Raw genomic sequence first — 25,945 nt, 5'->3', positions numbered from 1 at the left:
TATATATATATATATATATATATATATATATATACACCCACTATATATTATATAAAAAGTTGCATTTGCTAGAAATAAAGGCAGCATATCTTAAAATTTTTAGCTCTTCAATAAATTGATCTTGTTTTAGAGATGTTTACATATTTAAAAAAAAAAATAAGACAGACATACTGATTTAGAAAATATTTTTTGCTGTGTTGTTGCTTCAGGCTATTCAGAGACTAAGAAAGTATTGTATGAAATGTTTTATGCAGCTGTTCGGAGAAGAACGTTTTTGAGAACTCACTGTTGATAGTCTCCATCTTGAGATTCTGCTTGGTTAAGGGTTTATAGATACAGAAACCGTCTGCTTTATAAATATGCAAAGCAAAGACTTGGAATAATAAGCCTGGTTTCCTGTGTTTTTTTTTGTCTTGTAATTTTGCATCTAGACTAAAATGCTGTTGTGCAATAAGCTACATTCCCTGTAGAGGATTCAACCAATCTTCACAGTATCACTTACATTAACAGCTTCAAACAGTACGGATGCAGTGGGGTTCTGCTGAGGGAGAAGCTTGAGTATGTGGGTGTACACACTCAGTGCACTCCGCCGGGCTCATTATTCATTAAAGAGCAGGGGAAAGAGACGGCAGACAAGTCTGAACCAGACGTGTGCTCTCCACTATGTAGTGATTTGAGCCTGTCCTCCTGAATTACAACTCTAGAGAGATCAAAAGTCAGCTTCATCTAAAGTCTATTTCAATTGCAGTGCGAATCTACCTGTCTGCAGTTTGACATCCACAGTGCTCGTATCAGTTTAAGACAAGATGCAGTGACTAAGCAACTAGATCTGATCTTAAAATGTCCTCAAGTCTCGGTGATCAGGAAAAAACCTTGGATGGTTCTGTCTTTCTTTAGTTTAGGAAGGAAAATGGTTTAGAGTGCTTAAGTTTGCAAATTACACCATGTTTAAAAGTTCGGTGTCAGATTGATCTAATGCATATTAATTAGGTTTACATGATTGGTAATTCCAGGAAGGTTACCTAGCAACATTAGCATGACCTAAATAATATTCATCATCATGTCCTCACAGAAAGTCCATCATTATCAAGAGATTACAAATAGTGAAACATATTTTATAGGAAATCATCATCTCCTGTCTGTGTGCCCGTGGGAGGCCAGATTTTATCACACAAACAGTAAGCCTGCTGTATTTCTGCATATACTGCTGTTTTTCGTGCCGCAGGATGAGGTCTCATTATTACCTTTTCAGTTGGTGTGAGATCCTCCTTGTTTGGAAAGTCCTCCCGGTGTTTCGAATCTGGGTCAATTCCCTCCTGCTCCAAATATTGCACATTCATATTCAGCAGCCACGCAGCAGTGCGGTTCAACGCATTGGGATTCACAGGAGATGGAGCCTAATAAAAGTTCATTCAAACACACACACAAATACATTATTGTATCATAATTAGCCATGCTAACATCTATATGAGACTCAAATTAGATTTCACTCATACACACAAACAAGTGCCTAAAAACTTTTCAAGGTGACAACAACACTTGATAATTTTTTTAATGAAGATTAATTCTGCAGACATCAAAGGAACAGTCTGGACAATGTGAGCAGTCATTTAATCACTAGCCCAGTGTTTGCACTCAAGCAATTAATTCTGCTTGTCTGCTCTGTTCCTTTCGCCTTTGACGGCGAGAGGGCTGTGCGGTCGTCTCAACCAAAGAGCCTCGTATGATTGTTGCGATGCACCAAAGGCTCATTAACCCCTGAGAGATCTGAGTGCCAATTTGTTTTAAGGATATCAGCCGAGTGCTAGATAATTTGGTGATATCTAAATTAGCTGTGGGAATGTTGCAACTAACGGACCAAGAGAGACCTATCTCTTGATAACACAGAACTTTGAAAATCTTTTTCTTGACTGTAGCAATAATAACAATGATTCGGTTTACAACATTTCTGAAAAAATGTGAGCGGCGCCTACCTCGCAAAACCTGCCACCACAATGCTAGTTGTCCGTGTGTTGCTGTGCGGTTGCTGGGGTGTTCTGAGTGCTTTTTAGCATGTTGATTGCTAGGGTTAACTGTTGGGTTGCTAGGTGGTTGCTTACTAGGACAATTCAAGAAGAGCCGACCCTCAATCCTCAACGATATTTTGATCTCCAGATATAACTTGGGTCTTTAATGCAAGTCTATTTTATTTTCTAAAACAGTTTATTGTCTAGGCAAAAATCATGTTTAATTTCCTAAAAAACAAATAAATAAACAACAGCAACATTTGTGATGGCATATGGAGGCTAGCACATGATGTGGGGAAAAAAACAGATATAATGGCAATGACTTCACACAAATGATTAATTAAGGTTATCTTTTATTATTTCATTCCCTCATTGTAGTTAAATAAATAATGTAGTTTTTTCCCCTGCATGTCAAGTATGGGGCTCCGTAATGTCAAACTAAATGAAATAGCAATAAAATGTAATTATATCGACGTATTTAAAAAATAAATAAAAATAAAAATGACTAACTAAAATTAAAACAGAAAATATAAAAATAAAAGCAATTAAAAATATTAACAAAAACGATAACAGTATCTCAATGATACTAAAATAAACTAGTCCTATTATAGCTATCTAAATTTTTGACAACATTTACAAATCAAAGTAATTGTTAAAATTTTTTTAAAGACATTTGGGTATTTTGAAACTGTAACAAGTAAAAGAAATAAAATAATTAATGCATTATTCAACAAGCAGGTTTTTGTTAAATTAAATGTTTGAATATTTAATTTTGCACTAAAATGTTATTTTCGTTCATATGACATGACAAAATATTTACTAAAATTTAAAGGATATTTTCATCAAAAGACAATAAGAAAAAGAAGTGTGAAAATATCTTTCTCTAAAATCTCTAACTCACTTGTTTGTGTAGGGTGCGCTGCTTAGATTCTGGACTGTCCCCTTTGGAGGACGACGACTGCTGCCTCAGTCTGGTGCCACTGCTTGGCCAGTCAGGAGATGATGACATCATACTTCCACTGGAGGGGCGGGGGTACGGTGCGGTGTTGAGCATGTTGGGCGGAGTGCGGCCCCTTGTGACGGTTGGAGGCGGCTGGTCTATCCTGCGCTGCGGCCCTGTGCTGTTCTGGCGTGGTACGTTGGCTTGGTGTTGGGTCTCTGTGAGGGACAGCTGTCTGCGAGTGAACTCTCCAGAACACCGAATGAATTCATCCCCGCTGCTGCCCCCTCCGCCACTGGCCCCCGTGCTGGACTGGCTCAGGAATGGGTGCTTTGACCCCGCAGTAGCTGCTTCCTCTGCGTTACTCTGGGAGCTGATGGAGCTCTGGCATTCAGATCCCGAATCGGCCACTGCACGGGGCAATCCGGCGGCCATGTGGTACACAGGGTTCTGGAACGAGAGCGGGGCAAGCAGCTGGGACCTCCCCAGGGCTATTTCTGTACTCGGTGTGGTGGGGGTCTGTCCTGGCCTCCTCAGGGTCGGACCGCTGGGTGTGTTGCCCATAGTGGTGCGGGTGGTCCACACTCCTGTGCCCTGGCCAACAGAAGTATGGCTGTCATTGATGGGGTCGCTGAAGGAGGTGTTGGGAGCGCTCTCAAGAGAACGACTGTCCTGCAGGTCCACCATTGACAAGCTCTTGCTGCCGTTGGGGATCTGAACATCTGGCTCGTTAGCCTCCGAGTAACTGGAGCTGCGGGCAGGCGACGGCTGGATCACAGAATTCTTCGTTACGAAAAACAGATCCTTGTTTTCGGGGGTCGGTGAGGGCAGCCGTGTGAAATCCACCAACCTGTCCAAGAGGTAACGGGACAAAACGAAGATCACAGCTGTTCCTTAATTCAAATCAAACTCATTGTTTGCCAGTCTAGCTCATTTGCATGACTAATGGATGTGTGTGTGCTGATGTGACTGTAAAAAACATGTACACAGAAAAAAACAGTCAGCTTTTATTCAAGACTACATTACAATATATGTCTTTGATTACTGTGCTAGAGAATAAACCACCCTGAAGAAAAGGATGAAGAAAAGGAAAGTATAAACAATGTCTTGCTTGGTGCAAAACAAATCTGTTCCCATTCAGTCAGTCACGTTCTACGTTACGTCAGTGACTGACGAATTGGGATCTCGCCCGAGAGCCCAATCACCTTCGAGTGTTAACTAAACAAGCCAATGACAGTTGGCGTGCGTGTTTCGCCACGCGCACCCCGCCCCGCAGCGGGGGTATAAAAGGAGAGCTCGTGCAAACGCACATCAGCTTTTCGCTTCGGAGCCGAGCCTTCTACAGCACGAATCTCCGCGAGTGTTCGAAAGAAACAGCTGGCGTTGGTGTGACGGCGTATCAGCGGGGGTTGCCATCCAGGCTGCTGAAATCTCGGCGGGCTGCAGCTTCCATTCTGTGGTCTTGCCGCGACCTCCCCTGGGCGCTTCAGCGCTCTCTCTAAAAGAGTATTTTCCAAAAAATTCTAAAATAGCTATTTCTAAAAGAGCTTCACGAGCGACGCGCGTCTTTTTAAAGATGGCTTCCCGCTCGTGCGTTTCTGGATGTGGTCGTTTCCTGCCTTCATCTGACGGTCATGATCACTGCCTCTCGTGCTTGGGCTTACAGCACGCTGAAGCAGCGCTCATGGATGAGTCATGTTCTCAGTGCTTTCTTTCCTGCAGGATGGGTTGGAGCGAAGGCTGTCTCCCTCCACCCTGAAAGTGTATGTTGCCGCATTGCCGCGCATCACGATGCAGTAGACGGTAAGTCGTCGGGCGAGATCCCAATTCGTCAGTCACTGACGTAACGTCTCCGTTCCCTCCTTCAGGGAACGAGGGTTACACAAGTAACCTAGACGTTTCTCATGGATAAACCTGGCAATGTTATCTGCATGCATTTTATTGTCAGTTTCTATATTTACACTATCGTTCAAAAGTTTGGGTCAGGAAGATTTCGTTTGGAGAGAAATACTTTAATTCAGCAATGCGTGTAAAATGACAGGCTGTGACTTTACTTTTATAATGTTACAAAAAAAATTATATTTTAAATAAATGCTGTTCTTTTGAACTTTCTCTAAAGCAAAGAATCCTGAAAATGTATAACGGTTTTCTCAAAAATATTAAGTGTATTAACTATCAACATATTAAAATATTCATATTAACTGTTTTCAACATTGATAATAATAAGAATTGTTTCTTGAACACCAAATCAGCTTATTAGAATTATTTCTGAAGGATCATGTGACACTGAAGACTGGATTAATGATGCTGAAAATTCAATTTTGGCATCACAGGAATAAATTACATTTTAAAATATATGTCCATAGAAAACTGTTATTTTAAATTATAATAATATTCCACAATATTAGGGTTTTACTGTATTTTTGGTGAGCATAAAATACCTCTTTCAAAAACAAACAACAACTTTTAAACAGTACATTTATGCATTCAACGGATGCTTTTAATCAAAGTGTCTGACTGTGCATTCAAACAGTATGTGTGTTTCTAAGAGAACTGAACCCATGATCCTGACGTTGCTATTACAGTGCTTTTCCAGTCGAGAAAATTAATGCAACATAGATATTTAGAAAGTAAACAGACAGTAAAAGATCTGAAAACTGATTATTAAAACATGGAGATATTATCAGATGCAAGTAATCTTCTTTGAAAGCACTGGGTGATCAGTCGAGCAGCAAGAGAAGATGTGGCATTTACAAAAGCCTTGCCTGGGACCCATTTTACAACTTAATTTTTACCATATTCCACAACAAAATGATAAAGATTTAACAGCTTGCAGTTTTTCCTCTCAGCTTTATTTACATTACACAGTGTCATGTTTAAGATTCTCACCTAAATATATGAGTGCTTTAAATGTATTTCCCTGATTTCACAGACTGCCACAGTAAATAGCCATCAACTCGCATGGATCGCATCCCAGAGCCCACAGAATCCAAAGCCTTTGGAGTTTTTTTTAAGTTTGGTTCCTCAGTTTTTTTAAGATCGGTTCCTCAGTTAGAAGCACAAGACTGTATTTTTGCTTACCAGTTAAACTGGATATTTCTTATTACCTTTGGATAGACACTAACCTGCAATCTAGACCAGGCTGAAAGTGAAAAGTCTGGCTACATAAGACTATTTTTTCCCTGACTTACCCTGTGATCTCACTGTCCATGACCATTTTCTGCAGACCGGTAGACAGGCTGCTGCTGGGTAGAGTGGGGGAACCTACACGCTCGGTGGGAGATGACACGGGGACTCCAGTGGGGTTCGTCAGGGCTGAATTGACATCCCGCAGGATCCGTGCTAAAGGACCCAGCTTAGTGATAGTACTCTACAACACAATACAGAACAGTGAATGACTGGATTTAAACTTGATAGAGCATTGTGAACTCCATTGAGTAAAGGCAATATAGCACTACAGAAAAAACACTTAATATACAGTTTAGCATGTTATTTCAGTACAGTTTGAAGCTGTAAGACAGGAGAGGTGGTGCATTACAGTGATTTTACTGCATTCATAGGGTTTTGTTAGCTTATCATGAATAAGCCTGGCCAAGTTAACGGGATGCATTATATTGCCACTTTCCACATTTACTGTACAGTCATTCAAACATTCAATATTTTTTTTATATATACTTTTATTCAGCAATGATCCATTAAACTGATCAAAGGTGATCAATTTTCAATTTAAAAAAAAATAAATGCTGTACTTTAGAACTTTCTATCCATCGATAAAATCCTGAAAAATAAAATGTATCATGGTTTTCTTAAAAACATAAATCAGCACAACTGTTTTTTTTAACATTGATAATAACAAGAATGGCCATTTTTACTTAATGACCACTTAAAATAAAGTTTAGCATGTTATTCCAGTACAGTTTGAAGCAAGAGAGGCTGTGCATTACAGTGATTTTACTACGTTCAATGGGTGTTGTTAAGTTCAACACAGGTGGAGTGTGAATCTTAATGACTAATTGTTGGTGTAAATCTGGACATTTCTATTAATGGTGAATTTTAAAACTGTAACTATTTTATGGTTTCTAGCAATTTGGTGTGCATATATCAGCTATTTCTATTTTTCTCAGATAACTAGCTTTGACTGTAGCTCATCCAATCAAAATTCAGAGCCAGTGTTGTCTGTATTTTATCACATCAGATAATCACTTGATAAACTAAATTGAGCTCAAATGACAGTTTCTGTTTCCGTGAGAGTTGCATGAAGACACATAAGTACATTACAATCTAATGAACTGTTTTCAATATTTGTTCAATCGCAGGACCTCACCTGATCGAGCTGTGAGACGGCTTCGGACAGGAGAGAAAGGAGAGTGGAGAGTTCACGGCCCAGGTCAACATAACCCTCGAAGCCTGCTGTGTTTGAGATGGTCTCCGGGTTGGAGATCTCCAGCAGGAAGCGCTGCATGTTGGTCCATTCGTGTTCCAAGAACTGATTCATGAAGGACATGTACTCCTCCTTACTGCCAAACCTACAACAAAAAACACAGTAAATACAGTTTGTCCCGATGAAAATGTGCATAAGAGTTTATTAACTGCAACCACAGGGGTATGATGCATTAAAACTCATGATCAACATCAAATTTCATTGTCATTTCAGTATCATATCATATGTTATAGCTTAATGATGTAACTTTTTGCTGTAAAATATTTACTTGAAGTACCCCCTGAGGTTTCAATTAATATTTCAATGCTACAACAAAGCAATCACGTTCACGGTTGTCTGATGTTAGATAATGGTCACCAAACATGCAGGTAAATAAAAATTATTTTCACATTTTCAGTAAGTGTTTGATTTTTATTGTTTTTATTATGATTCTTTTTCATTTTATATGTTTATGATTTAATTAGAAGCCCTGAGGTTTGCGAACCCGTTTGGTGAGAAATGTTCTATCCTTGATTTGCATGAACAAATACACTCACTTGGTGAAGTTGGCGAGGTTTTGTGTCACTTTGGCTATGAGTGTGAGTGTTCGGGCGGTGCGGTCGTCAGGATATTCCTGCATGAGGCTGAAGAGCGAGGGCGACATGATGGCAGGACACAGGAAGCGCAGGAAAAGAGATGCGCTGATCAGGCGTTCGCTGATGTCCGGTCGTCCTCGGTTACTGCACTCCTGCCTCCAGGATGCAAACACTTCTTTAAGCTCCCGAGGAAACACGCTAGAGTGGATAGACAATAAAGTGATTTGATGAGAGAAAATACCACATTTTTATTACAGCAAAAAAAAAAAAAGTATACAGGTCTGGAGTAAATGATGACTTTAAACCAGTGAGCTGAAATACTGTCTGAGTAACTGTTTAGTAACAAACAGGCCCAAAAACAACAACACTCCCACCCAGTTCTGCATTCCCACATCGAATCACAGTCACCATGTGCGTTTAATTAAGTGTTAACAATGCGGGACGGCATCCTCTCCCACAACAATTTCACTGCTACACCCTTTAACCGTTACGCCCACCTTCAATTTTCACATCACTGCCGTAAGGACGTCCCCTCCTGCGACCTCTAGCTCACCACAATCTGCCGTTTAAGTTGCTCTTTTTGAGACAGAGAGACACATAAAAGATGGCGCACAACAAAACCCCGGCAGAGTTAGACACAACCTATCAAGATTCAGTTGAAGATACTCCTCAAAGGGAGAAAAAGTACATTCCCCTGACGGAATATCTTGCACTAGGCCATTGCAGGAGGGAGTAATTTCATATCTCAGCATGGTTTTGCTAATACGTAGGTGATGACTGAGGAACAGCACAGTCTCCATGAGGACAGATGGAGACCTCTCACTTCTTATTAGTCTTACTTTGCCAGGCATCATGGGCTTTTTGGAGAAATTACAAAATCGCTAATTCAGGATCTGCCTAGAATTAATTTAAAAGCAGCCGAAAACCCTTTGTAAGTCATAATATTGTAACATGTTTTTATTAAGCATTTACATTTATGCATTTGGTAGATGCTTATCATTCAAAATGACTTACACTGCATTTAAGGTATATATATTTATATATACCTTAAATGCAGTGCCTATATGCAATATTGACCAATCAGTTTCTAACATTGGAACTAACCATTGTAAAATATCAAATGAAGCATGTTTCCAATAAAAAGAAAAAATCCTTTAAATCTGTCTAAGCCAGGCAGTTGCAGTGTGCAGACGCTTATATGAGAGGTGAATTTGTTGGCATTACCAGTAAGAATTGATGATCTTGCAGAAAGCCAGCTCACAGCACATCTTCAGGTTGCTCTGGTGCTCATGCAGGTCACTGGAGGAGCACTTAGACGGATCCACCTCGCAGTTCTCGTCTGACTCATACAGGGCTTTGATGAACTCACCTGGGACGGAGAAAGTAAACAATGCGGAAAACCTGCAACACTTTCTCACAGACTAAGCTTTTGAAAGTATTTTCCCAGCATCAAACAAACTCTTTTGAGGGAAACCAAGCCTAAAGCTTTCCCTCCTCACTTGATTTTGCACCCATATTTAACTTGATATCTTAAATAATTGAACAGAACTTCAAACACACATACTACACACACAAAAGCAGTAAATTATTGATTATATATTCTCACAAGCATATCTGATGGTCTCCAGAAATAGTAAGGAATGTATTGCACTATTTTGATTTGAATGACAATTTTCACACAATTTTACCTAAAGCGTCCTGAAGGTACTTCTGTCCCACTAGTTTCAGGTACTTCTCTATAGCTTTAGTAGCCAGTGTGTTCTCACGGAATATGAGATGCTCATTGTCTCCACACCGATCCACCTCAGACATCATCAGATCTGTCAGAAAGTCCTGAGGGGGACAAAACATTAAGAAGTCTTTATTGATGTGCAGCATTTCTAGAGATAGTCTTTAAATGTTTGAAACCTTGGGTTTAAATTGCAAATGGTTCCCCCTGACTCTCACTTGTCAGATAAACAAAAAGTTTCACCCAAACTCATTGCTTGAGTGTTCTGGCTGATTGGGATACTTAGACAAACACAACAATGTTTTGATAAAGTTTTCATACCATATCAGAAATTTCAACCTTATTTATAGTTGTTTATGCATATTAAACTGACAATAAAATGGCACACAAATCATGCTGGCTTCAGTACACACAGGCTGTTTTGTGTCTACTGTGCTGCTTCTGGTCTGTTTCCTCCTTTCTGTCCCCATCTTTGATCACTATGTTTTTGAAGTTCCACATTTGATTTTGAACCATCCAGAACCGGGTATCTGACAGGATGACCTGCAAACCAGCAAATGCATCTGATGGGCCGGATTCAGGAGTTTTATATAGAGTCCACAGAAGCTCCAGTCAGAACGTGTTCCAGATTGAGATGGTTATGGATATCCATGGATATCATATGCATATGCTATCATAGATATCATATCATATGCGTATGATATCATGGATATCATACGCAGTGATAGTGTATTGATTGTGGGGTAATGGACGTTGTATAGTTAATGTCCTCTCTCATGATGTGTACCTCATGTCTCTGCTCCGGCTTCACTGCACTACATCAGTTTCAGCTGAGCATATCCAAGACCTCAGAAGCCCACATGTAAACATGCTAATGATATGTTCTCATGTGGCCCCGGTGGCCATTTATAATTCAGAGCTCCAAAACGTACAAAATGCACGATAAAAGAAGACTCTTGCGCTATACTTCAAGACTCATAAAGCCATTTGATATCTTGGGATAATTTTAATTGCTACTAGTTGAAAATCTTCTCCTCTGTGGTAGCTGTTAAGCAGTGATGTCAAACTATAGATGTCAAGTTTAAAGATTTTAGAGCTATGCCAGATGGAAAGATCTTAAGTGAATAACGACAGCATCTATGCACTTTTTTGTTTGCGCAGAAAAAAAAGAGCAGCCTGGAATATAATGACAGGAAGTGTAATTTACTTAATTGCAATTCTAAGAAATTCAACAGGTAATGACTTTGTGGGAAATTAAGTTCTTTCTTGCCTGTCTGTCAGTAAAAAAATATAAATCATTAAACTTCAAGACTTTCACAAGTCCCAAGATTTTTTTCAAATTCTTGACAAATTGTCCTTTTTCCTAGTAAGAATTTAAGTTATTAGGTTTATTAATTTCTTTTAAATTAAAGTTTAGGTTTATTAGGTTAGTTATTAGGTTTTCTTTTAAATAAAGTTACCAGGTTTATGGATTTTATTTCATTTTAATCCAAATTCTAGTTCCTGTTCAAATTCATATTCATATTCAATTCAAATTTACCAATTTAAAAAAGCATTTGATTCATTTCAGGATGACATTGAACATAAAAATTAAACATTCTACAATTATATTTTTTAAAGTATATTTTAATACTAAAACGCATTCTCCCAGTTATATCCTTATACTGTATATTCATAATGTTGTATTTTTCACAATAATTACACAATAGAAAGGTACCATGAACAACATTAGTGATAAAAAGGACATTTTTTGTTTTCTTTTTGTCCCCAAACAAGTCTAAGTCTCCAAAGAATGATTATTAAATATGATACAGCAGAACTGAATTGATGCTACAAATTCTATTATTTAAGAAGCATCAGATTGCTTCTGAACTATGTAAGCTCCATGTGTTTAGCATGGATTAAGAGACCAGTATGAGTTCCCGTGCTACTCCATGCTGGTTAGTGCTGGTTTAGGATGCATATCAATGCTATATGCCAGCACAACATATGATCCCACCAGCATCAAAAACACAATCTGGTCATAAGCTATGTAATGTCAGAGAGATGAAGGATCAATGTGGGTGGTGCTGTGCTACTGCTGACAGCAGAATCTCCGTAAAGGACATGGGTGTGTGTGTCTACAGCTGGCCGTGATTTCTGCTGATGCCCTGGCGTTGGATCAATGATCTGCAGCAGATGCATGTCTGTGTTTTGAGAGATAGTGTCTTATGCATTATTGCACATCTCTACAAGCACTTAGGATTCAGTCTCCTAAGCAGGTCTCCACAACAATCTAAACAGTTGCCGACACATTACACTTATATAAGACAAGAACAAGACAGGAAGTCAATAATCATGCAGATTTATGTTACAAACTTATAGAATTGTACAGTAAGAAAGTTATTTCCTTTAACCAGGAAATTAACGTTCTTAGAATTGACAAGACGGTTGACCCTGAGTGGTCAGCTAAATATCTACAGTGGATCTAAAATATGAATAGTTAATTATAACTAGTTATGGTTAATTATTCATATTTCCCCATGAGCTAAATTCGCTACAATTCAGAGCTCCAAAACGTACAAAATGCACGATAAAAGAAGACTCTTGCGCTATACTTCAAGACTCATAAAGCCATTTGATATCTTGGGATAATTTTAATTGCTACTAGTTGAAAATCTTCTCCTCTGTGGTAGCTGTTAAGCAGTGATGTCAAACTATAGATGTCAAGTTTAAAGATTTTAGAGCTATGCCAGATGGAAAGATCTTAAGTGAATAACGACAGCATCTATGCACTTTTTTGTTTGCGCAGAAAAAAAAGAGCAGCCTGGAATATAATGACAGGAAGTGTAATTTACTTAATTGCAATTCTAAGAAATTCAACAGGTAATGACTTTGTGGGAAATTAAGTTCTTTCTTGCCTGTCTGTCAGTAAAAAAATATAAATCATTAAACTTCAAGACTTTCACAAGTCCCAAGATTTTTTTCAAATTCTTGACAAATTGTCCTTTTTCCTAGTAAGAATTTAAGTTATTAGGTTTATTAATTTCTTTTAAATTAAAGTTTAGGTTTATTAGGTTAGTTATTAGGTTTTCTTTTAAATAAAGTTACCAGGTTTATGGATTTTATTTCATTTTAATCCAAATTCTAGTTCCTGTTCAAATTCATATTCATATTCAATTCAAATTTACCAATTTAAAAAAGCATTTGATTCATTTCAGGATGACATTGAACATAAAAATTAAACATTCTACGATTATATTTTTTAAAGTATATTTTAATACTAAAACGCATTCTCCCAGTTATATCCTTATACTGTATATTCATAATGTTGTATTTTTCACAATAATTACACAATAGAAAGGTACCATGAACAACATTAGTGATAAAAAGGACATTTTTTGTTTTCTTTTTGTCCCCAAACAAGTCTAAGTCTCCAAAGAATGATTATTAAATATGATACAGCAGAACTGAATTGATGCTACAAATTCTATTATTTAAGAAGCATCAGATTTCTTCTGAACTATGTAAGCTCCATGTGTTTAGCATGGATTAAGAGACCAGTATGAGTTCCCATGCTACTCCATGCTGGTTAGTGCTGGTTTAGGATGCATATCAATGCTATATGCCAGCACAACATATGATCCCACCAGCATCAAAAACACAATCTGGTCATAAGCTATGTAATGTCAGAGAGATGAAGGATCAATGTGGGTGGTGCTGTGCTACTGCTGACAGCAGAATCTCCGTAAAGGACATGGGTGTGTGTGTCTACAGCTGGCCGTGATTTCTGCTGATGCCCTGGCGTTGGATCAATGATCTGCAGCAGATGCATGTCTGTGTTTTGAGAGATAGTGTCTTATGCATTATTGCACATCTCTACAAGCACTTAGGATTCAGTCTCCTAAGCAGGTCTCCACAACAATCTAAACAGTTGCCGACACATTACACTTATATAAGACAAGAACAAGACAGGATTTTCTGTGCCGCACAAAGCTCTCTCCACCATCATCGGTGGGATCAGGTGATAAGGGCATATCTGAGCTGTTCTCTTCCCAGTCAGGCAGAGGTGCATTTTGGTTATGACACTGAGAGGATCAAATGAGACCCAGTTTCTCGAAAAGCTCTGCGTCTTTGGCAGAAGTCACAGCACTCTGTATTCAATTAGGACACGAGAGCTTAACACAGTGAGCAGCACTCAGCGCCCGTTCCCTGATGAGACTTATCCGTAGTCTCACCACTAATCAGACGCCACCGAGTGCAGCGCATTTTCCCCGGCATGCCTGTCACATCCCATCATGCCTGTCTGTAGCTTAGCACCACAATCAGCACAGATCTGCAAAAAGAAAACTATGGGGGTTTTATGGAAAATTAGTAGTTGCAAAGCAATTACTGCATACTGGGCAAAATATACTATGCAATGTGCACTATTTTTAAGCAAATGATACATGTGAAACAGTATGCAGCTATAAATGCTTATGATGGTATGCGATGTTGACACATGACCTCATTAGATTGCATGAGTGGTGCCCAGTTAACGTGTCAGAAATATGGGCATTTGTAGCCCAGTTTTGTTAAAAAATGTCTTTGACAGTCTGATCAAATGATGAGTCGAGAGAGAGATGTTAAAAGTTGTGGGTGATATAAATTCCAGTTAATTTGTCACACTGCAAGTCAAGCGCACTGCATTGCAGGATACTGTACATAGTGTGATTTGTTATGCGTGTACTGAATGTTTTGGCAAATATAGTAGGTCATGCTTTTTACTGTGCATAAAATTAGCATACCACTGAAAAGTTTGGCGCCTGTAAGATTTGTACTGTTTTTGAAAAAAGTCTCTTATGCTCAACAAGGCTACATTTTTTTGGTCAGAACTACAGTCAAAACAGTAATGTTGTGAAATATTATTACAATTTAAAAGACCTGTTTTCTATTTTGATATATTTTAAAATCTAATTTATTCCTGTGATGCAAAGCTGAATTTTCAGCATCATTACTCCAGTCTTCAGTGTCACATGATCCTTTAGAAATCATTCTAATATGCTAATTTGGTGCTCAAGAAACGTTTCTTATCAATAGTTAAAAACAGTTTTTTTTGTGTGTGTGGAAAATGTCATACATTTTTTTTTCAGGATTCTTTGATTATTTATTTGACATTTACTCAAAATGGAAATATTATTTTAACATTAAAAATGTTTCCTGCTGTCCAATAACCTGCGGAAGGGTTGTTAGCGTCTTGTTTAAGCTTCATGCTTACAGCAGTTTGAGGCAGGCATGAATAAGTAAGCAGTGGCTTGTTAAAATGGCAATGTGTGCTCTCAAGAATCAGTTCATCCTCTGGGCGATCTACTAATGACCCCTGTCCCACAGGCCCTGCCTCCCTAGTGCACAGCCCTGCTGATTAATAATCTTTCAGACTTGCACATTACAGCTCAATTCTTCACTGAGCGTGATCACATGAACCCGTTTGGCCCTCAAACCAACGGCTGAATTAATAAAAGCTGATTAGCATGAGGCCTGACACTTGGAATTTCCCTCAGGACAAACCCTGAGTGGACACTTTGACTCTTTATGTGAGGTTAGAATTGTGAATCTCCCCCACACTGGCTCACACTCTCACACAGTACGATCAATACTTCCTGCACAAACAGACTGGATCTGTACCCGAGTGTCACAAAGCTCGGATTTAAATTGTTGTGGATACAAATAATTTATTATTATTATATAATATATATATATATATAATCAATGGTATATTTAAAAATAATATCTATTTAGGAGCTTTATCTAAAATTGACAAGGGGCAATAAATAACATAATTATGTTTTAAAAATAACACATAAAACACTTGATATTTTATATTTATTTATTGCCCCTTTTTAACTTTGGATAAAGCTATCTGTATCATGTAAGTGAAAATGTATCATGTAAAGACATGAAATTAAATTGATTTAAATGTATATATTCAGTATAAAATACAGACACACTATATTGTATACACTTATTCATATACTGAACACATACCATAACTACTGTATATTTAAAAATGTAAATAATACCTATTTAGGAGCTTTATCTAAAATTGACAAGGAAAAATAAAAAAGAATTAAAAACTAACATATGAAAAAATTATTATAGAATTGTAAAAATAAAACATAGATAAAGTTCCTGAATAGGCATTATGTAAATATAAATGTAATTAATATATATAGTATATAGTACAGATGTGTATATAAATGTGTATATTATATACTGAAAACCTACTGTATAAACAGTGCATTTATAAATGTAAATAATAGGAGATTTATCTAAAATCAACAAGGGGTAATAAATATAAAAAAATAACATATGAAAACCCTGGATATTTTATATTTAGCTCCTAAATAGGTATTATGTAAATACATATGAAGAGTTCAGATGCAAAAGCCTCTAAGTGCCATCTGAAATTTTCATATAAAATTCGATTTTTATCAGGCTCCTATGCTGGTTCAGTAATTTTACTTTAATGGCAATGTATATGTCATTTTCTATGCCGTTAAAGTGAAATAATTGAACATAAATATAGGAGCCTGATAAAAATGCTCATTTTAGATGAAAATTTCAGAAGGCACTTAGAGGCTTTTGCATCTGAACTCTTCATATGTAATTTATATAATATATACAGTAAATATTCTGTATATAATATAGACACGTTATATTGTATAGGTTCTAAACTGAATACATACTGTATCTTTACCATTTACAGTTATGTATGTCAAAAGATATCTGATACATTAGCAAAGCTTAAATACAGAGCATTTCAAGACTACCTTACAAATTTGATGGTTGCTTATTAGATTAATAAAGGTGAATGTCATATTATGCAACTACACATTATGGATAGCTTATCATTCAGCAATTTTGGCTTGCAGCAATCCAATTTGAAGACAATTTTAAAACGAGATGCCCCATACAGGCAGATATTATTTCAATCATGTGCTATCAGTACATAATCAGGCTAATCAGTACTCATTATTGAAATCATGCAGGCCTGCAGACAAAGACAGGAAGCTGTGGAATGCTGAGACTAAGTCAATGTTCTTTATTTACAGTAACCAGGCTTCAGCTAATGAAAGAAAATGCACTGGCTGATCAGCTCTGGCCTTGTATAATGAGAGACAATGCAGTCCCTGACCAATTAACTCCTCTGTAATGAAAGACTGTGGCCTTTTTGACTTACAGTTCTGCTGAAATGATAGACCAGCCACTTTGTTGATTGGCTAAAAAATTACATAATATGTGTTCTGCAAAAAATGGTTTAACTCCTCTGTAATGAAAGACTGTGGCCTTTTTGACTTACAGTTCTGCTGTAATGATAGACCAGCCACTTTGTTGATTGGCTAAAAAATGACATAATATGTGTTCTGCAAAAAATGGTTTAAAAGAATTGTATAATATAATATATATAATATGTTGAAAAAGTAACAGCTAAGTTAGAATCTTTCATTCAACACAAAAGGCAAACAAAATACCAAAATCTCATTCAAGCACGTCTAAACATTAGGCTTGTATTGCTGGATTGCACAGACTAAAAATCCCAAATAAGCCCAGAGTGGCACTTAACAATAATGTGATCGCATATTCTAGAGAACTGGATGGCAAATTGTTGTGCAGGTCTGTTGTGATGCAACAATGCCACGGATTCGCGTCAGAGTGCTGCAGCAAAAACAGCTCTCTCGAACAGCATTTGATCAATAATGACAGATGAGTGACAAAGCGACAGACGGCTCGCTTTTATTTGTGATATCACCTGATTCTAGGCTGATATATGGTGAGTATCAGAGCCGTTTGTGCTCAAGTTAATGAGGGCAATCACAGCGCTCAGCACTCCTGTGATTAAATGAGAGGAAGCAGGCCACGTCTCTATTGTTCTTCTCTAGCATTGATGTTTTTCGCAATTTGATGGGGTTTAGAGTAAGGCCTAGAACGTCCTTTTCTGTTTCTTACAGCAAAACGCCCAACTAGGCAAATGCTTCATTTCAGAAAAAAACTCTTCAAAATAAATGTCACAGTCAGCTTTTTTATACTAAGACGTCTAAACTCCGAGTGTAACATGGAAACTCAAAGTAGCACAATGATTGTTGAGTGTTTTATCTTGACAATGTACAAATCGTCATGTCACTCTCTCGTTCGGTTGTCAGCAAACAGCATCCGTGAGAGAGTCTATAATTAAACAATCTTCCTAGATATAACAAATGCAGTCAGGCAACACATTTACTTTTATAAGTCAACATGAAAAGGCCTTTGCACCCAATTTTCATTATGGAACGGGATGCATTTCTGAGTTGGGACTTGTGGAAATTACAGCATTTTAGTGCCATGTTAAAAAACAATAAATAAATCAAATAAAAATAAAGTGGAAATATTTTAAGAATAAAGTCAGAATTACAACATTAAAGTCAAAGCAATACGAATAATAAAGTAGAAATGCGAGAGAAATGTGTGTGGACGATTTAGTTAGATCTACTTTAAGATAGGATTTAGCAATAAATAACTCTGAAATGGCAAGCAGTGGGCGACTTTAATCTCATATTGCTAAGAATTTATTCTCCTATTGATACAACTTGTTCTGCTAATTTTTACTTTATTCTCAAAATAGTAGGAACGTAATATCACAACTTTAATCTCACAATTCTGACTTTATTTTAAAAATGACACTAATTGCAAATAAGCTTGCATGATTTGTTGTATGCTTTTTGTGTGATTTTTTAAAATCTGATTATTTACAATTATTTATGTATCATATTTGTTAAATACATTGTACAACGTTAGCCTGAAACTGTTATATTGCAATAATGTGCATTATATTCATGCACATGATTCTAATGATGAATCATGCACAACAAGAGCGGGAATGTGCATTAGAAAAGAAAATGGGGTGAACTCTGATTTCGTGTTTACTTTAACGTGGCATAGCAGCATACAATGCAATTATCTTACCTTGGCCTTGCCTGTGCTTTGTAAGATATGGACAAGTGCACAAGCCATCTCTTCCTTGTTCTTCACACTTAGCGCTGGCTCCAGCACTGAGCACATTAACATATAATTGTTAGTAATGTACTCTGCAAACTCCTTGTACAGCTCCATGGGAAGGATGCTCATGCTCTGATATCGGGATTTCAATCGGACCATGGGTCCTGGACTCTTTCCTTTATTGGGATTCGGCATGCTCACGGAATACCATTTTTCCACGAACTGCCGCCCGGTGACTGCCGCTATAGGGATATTGACCAGGCCCACGTAATTATTCTTGTCCTTCTTTTTCTTTTTGTCCGTTTCCTTGTAAAGATGCACGGTGATACTCCTAACTGAGGGCAGGTTGTTAAACTCAAAGTGTTCGCCCCAGAAAACATTGTCTGTTTTGAGTTTGCAGGTAGTCCGTGCATACAACGTGTCATCCAGACAAAGTTCACAGAAGTATTTTTTCTTTGCAGGCAAGTCCTTAGCTTCGATAATCCAACATTTCAGCATGTTTTCCACCCGACGGGTGTTATCCTGCGGAATACAAAAAAAGAAAGCACTGCGTTTTACAGTGACCTCTGCAAACTGCAGAAAGGAATTAGATAACCCCCTGTGTACTTTAAAAAGTTAAGCTGAGTTAATGCAGAGAAGTCGATCAGAAACTGTCAATATGTGAGACAGGATATATGAAAAAGTAACATGCTGACTGACTTAAACCTCATCTGGTCTAGAATTACCCAGGATTCAGATGAATCGTCCAGTTTACCTTGTTGGGATGCACAGCACGTCTCAAATTCTCCATCCATTTGTCTCTCTCGGCAGCCGACCGACATGAGAAGCATTTGCTTCCTGTTGAAGTAGTTACCTGCAATTACAGATTACAATGATCAAATTTGCAGATAAGTGCATTAAGCGAGCTAGAAAGGACTGAAATGCAGATCAGGAGATGGTGGATGTTATCAGAGAGATCCACTGAACGCTACAGCACTCAATCAATGAAGCGTTTCCCAGGAGTGGAGAGCAATTACATTTGGAGGAAGAATAAAACTCTCAAATAGCCCTATCAGACAGAATGCACTTAGATCAGACGTATTTGAAGGATCACGTGCGTTATCAGTGAGTAGTGATACATGCATACGCCTTTTACAAATATTCTTTTCATATCCAAAATTCATCTTGAAAAGACCATCTGCTCACAGTCACACCATCCAGGTGACAACAAAAGTACTGGTCCACATTTGAATACAGAGGGGTGAATTCAACAAACAGTTGCAAGACTTTTTCAAAACAAAAATTGCCAGGCATTATCTGCGCTGATGTAGTGCTGCTTCTTATGTATTTTCATTTGTATTTAAGTTATATTTGAAAATAATACTTAAAATAAGTAATTAGAAAAGTTAAATAATAAATATTAAACAAAAAAATAAGTTTGCAATTGCAAAATTAAATAATTCTTAAATTAGAATGTAAATTATAGTTTAAATAAGCAAAATATAATACAAATGAATTTAATTAAAATTATGTACATTTAGATAAATATCTAAATTATTTAAATATAATAAATTGTATTTAAATGCAAACAAGCCTTTAAAATAAATATAAATTTAAGTGATAAATATTAAACAAAAATATTTATATCTGAACAAAATAATATATGAAATATTTTAAATAAATTGCAAAATATAATAAAATAATTAAATAAATAACATTATTAACAAAATTAAGTAATAGCTACAATATATTTGAAATATTTAAACACTGTAAACATTCACAAAAAATAAATATAAAATAAGCATATTTTTGAAAAGCCAGCTCCTTCTTAGGGAATTCCACCCTAGAAATTCATAATAAAAGTGTACCCTACTAAATGTAATTCAATTTTCATATAGAATTTTGACTGCTATAATTCTAGTTTGCGTGATAAATGATGGAATAAATAGAGCAAACAGCATAATCCATAATAGACCTTTGGCTGACCCCTGCAGAACTCCTACTAATGGTGAGTGTCTCATTCTTTGCAGCTGGCGTCTGCTGTACTGTAACAGTCATTGACTCCATGTGAATTGGCCTCTCAGAACTCACCTCTAGTGATCACAGAGAGAACGAGAGGAGATGTTCAGACAGATGGGACTCTCTTGCACCCTTTGAGCAGGGGATACAAAGGGAAAAGGAAGGCGCTTCTGGTATTAAGTTCTGCATGCAGATGCCTGATTTAACTATGATACTACCTAACTGAGATTCATTCAAAAACCCTTTTTAAAAAAATTACTTTTTTAGGTGAATAACTATTCCTTTAAGGAAACCTGCATGCCGATTGCCTGATCACAGTTTACTTTGTCTGCACCATCTGACCTTGTAATTATATAACCATCTGTTTTAAGTGAGCCTTCTCTGTAACACACGTGAAAATCATCCAGTAACATGACCCACGGCCCCTCAATGACTATACTGCTGAACGGCTAGATAGCACTGCTATTTTCTGCATAGTATTTGATCTTGGCTAATGGCCTTGATGAAGTTTTAATGGGCCTTTGCTGCGTGCTATTTTGAGACTTGTCGTACATTAAAAGTCCTTTTGGCAATTAATACAGGGCTGTGACTTCAACAGGGCAGTGAGGTCAACCGACTCACCTCAAAGCAGAAATCCTGTCCCAGGATGCTGCTGTGCACAGGTTTGATGAGCACTTCCTCCTCCATACTGAGATCTAGAGCTTCTACTGCACTGCTGGGGCTGAGCAACGACTCGTGAGACCGCGATTCCTTCAGCCTCGGCATCAGATGGGATCTACTGGAGTGAAACAGGAAGAGAGGAACATATGCATCAGAGTTAAACAGGCATTTGTAGTTTATTAGAAGTGAGATGCGATGCGAACTGGAACTATCGTATATGTTGGCATGTTGCGGTGAGCACGGCATGAGCTGCTGACTTCTCACTGCCTGACTAGTCAGCGGTTCTGCTGCACTGCATACAAAAGCTGAAGCTTCCAGGCACCGGCATGACATATCTGACGAAGATCAGAGGGGCGGCGTTCTGGGAAATGATGAGGCCATGAGGCATTTTCAGCAAGTTGTAATGAGGCATCACAAAGCAGCTTTGCCTAATTGGAAGTGAGCTGTGTCTCACATAGGAAGTGGAAAACAAAGTTTGCCCTCCAGGTGAATGACCTTCACTCGGATGAGACTGTTTGAATGAGACCACCGAGGGTATGTTGAGATGACTAGTACTGTCACAAAAATAAAAAGGAAGTGACACGCATAGACACACACAAAGTAAAAGGTGAAAAAGAAGTGTTTACAGGAAGTGTGACTTGTCTTCTCCATATTCCTTTAGGAAAGAAAATGTTGCTAATTTGTTAATTGTTTCTCTTAGACAATGATGAGATTAGGAAAGAGCAAATGGAGACAATTAAGTTTGCTGTTAGGGTTTCCTGAGAAAAATAATCTCAAATATGAGAAAAATAAGAAAAACATCTCTTCTCTGAAGTTTTAGATATCTCAAAAATGTCTCAAACTATGCTCTAAATTGCCAAGATATGAAAGTGTGCAATTAAATGTTAATTTCAATACGAACTCCAATTTAAATTCTTTAAAAAGTCATCTGAGCACTGCTTTCAACATAAATTTTGTAGCTTACAATATGTCTGCAAATGTGACCCTTGACCAGAAAACCAGTCATAAGGGTCAATTTTTTAAAATTGAGATATAAACATTATCTGAAAGCTGAAAATGCATTGTCAATCTTTCTATCTACATCATGATCAAAAGCTACAATAAGGTATTCAGACATCAAAGCTCCATTCTGGGTGGCTACTACTACTACTACAAAAAAAAAAAAAAGCATTTTGGCACGGCATGTACTGAAACAACAAACACCATTACGGGTTACTAAAAAACAGTCAAACATCCAGCTAATCTGTTAATCCCGGCAAACCCAGTGTCAATAACAAGACTTTTCGCTAGAACCGCAGCCATCAAGACAAGAAAAACAGGAAGAAGCAACAATTCCCAAACTTGCATGATTTCTGAAGGATCATGTGACACTGAAGACTGAAGTAATGATTCAGCTTGTTCATAGGAATAAATTATAATTTAAAATATATCAAAACAGAAAAAAGGTATTTTAAGTTATAATAATATTTTCTAATATTACTGTTTTACTGTATTTTTGATCAAATTATTGCAGCCTTGCTGAGTACTTCCTAAACACTTTTTAAACAGTAATGTGTGTGTGTACACTATATATAAGCTGTATATATATTGTATATAGGCTTAGATTATAAACAAGCTACATTTAAGAGAATCTCAAAGGCCAAGATTTCAAAAGCTAAAAATGTATTTTATTTATTTGCTTTTAAGCACTAAAGCCATTTTTACTTACACTTAAATATGTTTTTAGCTACATTCTTGGAGTAAAAAACAAGACAAGTGTCAATTCTATCCATTATCCTTTAAGGGCAATATGAATATACAAGATACGCATGAACTAGATCAGTCAGCTCATGTAACACGTCCCACTAAACCTCTCGTTTTATAATCAGAAAAACATTTGGGAGCTCAGTGAACAATGTAATTATTCAGCATCCCATAATACTCTGGTACACAGCTTATTACTGCATTTCAACAGCTGTGTTTGAGTTCACAAGTGAGTAGTTACATAATCTTAGCACTATCGATGGGGTCACTCCTAAAACCCACAAGCCTCTTTTCAAAGAAGCTTATTCGGGAGATTCTTGGAAGACACATTTTTTTCGAGAAGGTAGGAGAAAAAACATGAATGTTATGCATGTGTATTTTATGAAAATATCGATTTTCATTCCATGAAAAATGGAACTCACGTTCCAATGCACATTCTTATATCGGTACCGATAACGACATGAAATAAGACAACAAACTGTTGATGTTTATCGTGCATTGACGAGGTTAAAACATGGCATAACATGGTAGGAAATTGACGATTTCTAAGGACTGGCAGCCAAATAACAGAATTATTTAGGTCAACGTAAAGAACTGTAAAAGCCCATAAAATGCATCCGTCACATGCCAATGCTCGACATATCAACTTCTACCCAATTTGACCAGCCCCCAACCAGCAAGGCTTTTGAACTGCCAGAAATTACTGAAGCTCTAAAATGGTTGAGTACAGAGACAATTAAAATGGAACAAGATTTTAAAAACATTCGCCAAGGTTAGTGCAGAAATAATCATGAATTTTGAGGGCCCATAAAAAATTCTAGATCTATCTATCCATCTATACACACACACACACACACACACGCAGGTTTGTTTTTGTGAAAAGTGGGGACATCCCATAGGCGTAATGGTTTTTATACTGTACAGACCGTATATTCTATTGCCCTACACCAACCCTACCCCTCACAGGAAACTTCCAATACAGTCCATTCTGTGTGATTTATATGCGTTTTGAAAAGTGGGGACATGGGGTAATGTCCTGAAAAGTCACCTTCTCCTTGTAATACCTATGTCATACCTTTATCATTATACAAATTTATGTCCTCATTTGTCACAAAAAAGCACACACACACACACACACACACACACACACAACTCAAGCACCTGACTCTTTAACTAAATGAGTGAAACTAGTAAAATAGCTATAAAATAAGCAACCCAAAGCCTAGGACAATGGTCAGTTACACAGTTTGGTGGTCATTATACAAAAACATTTGCAGAATGCCTCAACTGACAGAATCAAATATTCCAAGTTGTGATACATACTATGCATACCATAAATATTGTTTGGATGTGTTTGAACTGTCCACAAATCTTTTAATTTGTGAATCTTTTTTTTCCCTTGAGAAATCTTTTAAACTAATTTGTGAACATAGTCAAACAGTTTCTTAAAATTAAAATGTTATGCCAATGTCCTTTCAACCATTGAAATTGATTTCCTCCAATTAACAACAAAAAAAAAATACTTGACTATTTATTATTTACTGTTTATGTCTTGTACGATTAAAATTTATGTGTTATGCGTCCAGCAGCATGTGGAATGATAACAACACGTTTATAGTGTAAATTAATTCCTTTTGTTTGCCAATAAATGTTTAGATTAATCAAGGCAGTAACATAAAGCAAAATATTCATTATTTAGAATATACTGTCTTTATCATGCTGCTTCTCAAGCTAACATTTAGCTCTTTCTTGTGCTAAAGAACACACTAATGCACTAAATTAAATATACACACAAAAATATACAAGTTTTAATATACAAGAACCTTCGATTCATGAACATGGAACCATTAGATTCCACAAAAGGTTCTTAATAGCAGAAAAGGGATCTTTAGATTTTTCAAATGTTTTTCACACTAAGAAAATATGGGGTCTTTTTAAGAACTGTTCACTAAAATGTTCTTTGGGAAACCAAAACTGGTTCTTCCGGTTCTTTGGAACATTTCTTTTTAAGAGTGACTTATAAATCGCAAAAATTCTAATTTTCTCATTGCATCTCTACTAACACAGATTATCAGATCCGCCCATTCACACAGAGATTGTTGGGATGTCAAACAGCACATGTCACCACCCAGTAACAGGGTGGAATAATGGATCTTATAATATAAATTCACAACCTGACAGAGCCATTAAATGAAAAAATGTTAACAAAAGCACTCATAAAGACCTCTACCCTCCACCTGACCGCAGGGCACGGCGTGTATTCCTCACCCAGCGTGTGTTTATGTACATCTGCTCCCACACAAAGGACAGAACAGGGAAGCTGCGCAGAGTTAAAAGCCCTGATCCGTTCATAGGGACTGAACACCTCAGTTACCAGCCACAATCCCTGCTGACCGCAGCAGCATGCTTTTTACCATCGATTAATGCCTCGATAATGCCGACAAAGGCAGGGGGAGCGCTGTGACTCCCTCATCTCTCCCTCGGCTGCTTTCATTCTTTCAGCATGGAAGCTCTGTAATGAGATGCCATTCAAGCACAATGCAGCGCTCCCATAACATACTCCATCCGCTGAGATCTGGATCTACAGCGCGCCAGTCAGAACCACAGGGATTCTGAAACTAAATACTCACCAGGCATGCTGTCAGGATCCCCGGTCCCCTGGTGATGAAGACGAGGATGAGGAAGGCAGCTCACAGCTCCATTTTGCTACCTCTGCTGCGGCTCGGAGCCATTGGGAACAGAGGACACATGCAGCCCCGCTCGCAGTGGCTCACACACACACACACACACACACACACACACACACACACACACACAACCGCATGCCCCCACCTCTCTCCACCCACTCCTCGGCCTTCTTGT

The 25,945-nt window shown here is 37.5% G+C and overlaps 1 protein-coding gene across 9 annotated transcripts in view; it reads right to left on the bottom strand.

Moving 5' to 3' along the window:
* The window catches only part of LOC107557202 (disabled homolog 2-interacting protein-like), a 92,483-nt gene that overhangs the window by 5,292 nt on the left and 61,246 nt on the right, over positions 1–25,945 (bottom strand). For 6 of the 9 annotated variants that reach the window (XM_016240531.1, XM_016240533.1, XM_016240535.1 and 3 more), the window contains 10 exons: positions 21,302–21,458; positions 19,437–19,535; positions 18,650–19,204; positions 9,651–9,795; positions 9,187–9,331; positions 7,924–8,160; positions 7,271–7,472; positions 6,138–6,316; positions 2,908–3,796; positions 1,245–1,397 (listed from right to left, as the gene is read on the bottom strand). In XM_016240531.1, coding sequence (XP_016096017.1) covers positions 1,245–1,397; positions 2,908–3,796; positions 6,138–6,316; positions 7,271–7,472; positions 7,924–8,160; positions 9,187–9,331; positions 9,651–9,795; positions 18,650–19,204; positions 19,437–19,535; positions 21,302–21,458 — 2,761 coding nt within the window. Of the gene's footprint in view, positions 1–1,244; positions 1,398–2,907; positions 3,797–6,137; positions 6,317–7,270; positions 7,473–7,923; positions 8,161–9,186; positions 9,332–9,650; positions 9,796–18,649; positions 19,205–19,436; positions 19,536–21,301; positions 21,459–25,713; positions 25,876–25,945 lie in introns of those variants that run through there. The other 3 variants (XM_016240538.1, XM_016240539.1, XM_016240532.1) reach the window with 3 other exon arrangements.

Source organism: Sinocyclocheilus grahami, unplaced genomic scaffold (genome assembly GCF_001515645.1).
Source record: "Sinocyclocheilus grahami isolate Dianchi unplaced genomic scaffold, SAMN03320097.WGS_v1.1 scaffold592.1, whole genome shotgun sequence".
In the NCBI taxonomy this organism is placed as follows: domain Eukaryota; kingdom Metazoa; phylum Chordata; class Actinopteri; order Cypriniformes; family Cyprinidae; genus Sinocyclocheilus; species Sinocyclocheilus grahami.
Note: the sequence above shows the minus strand (reverse complement) of the source record. Positions and strands in the feature narration are given on the sequence as shown.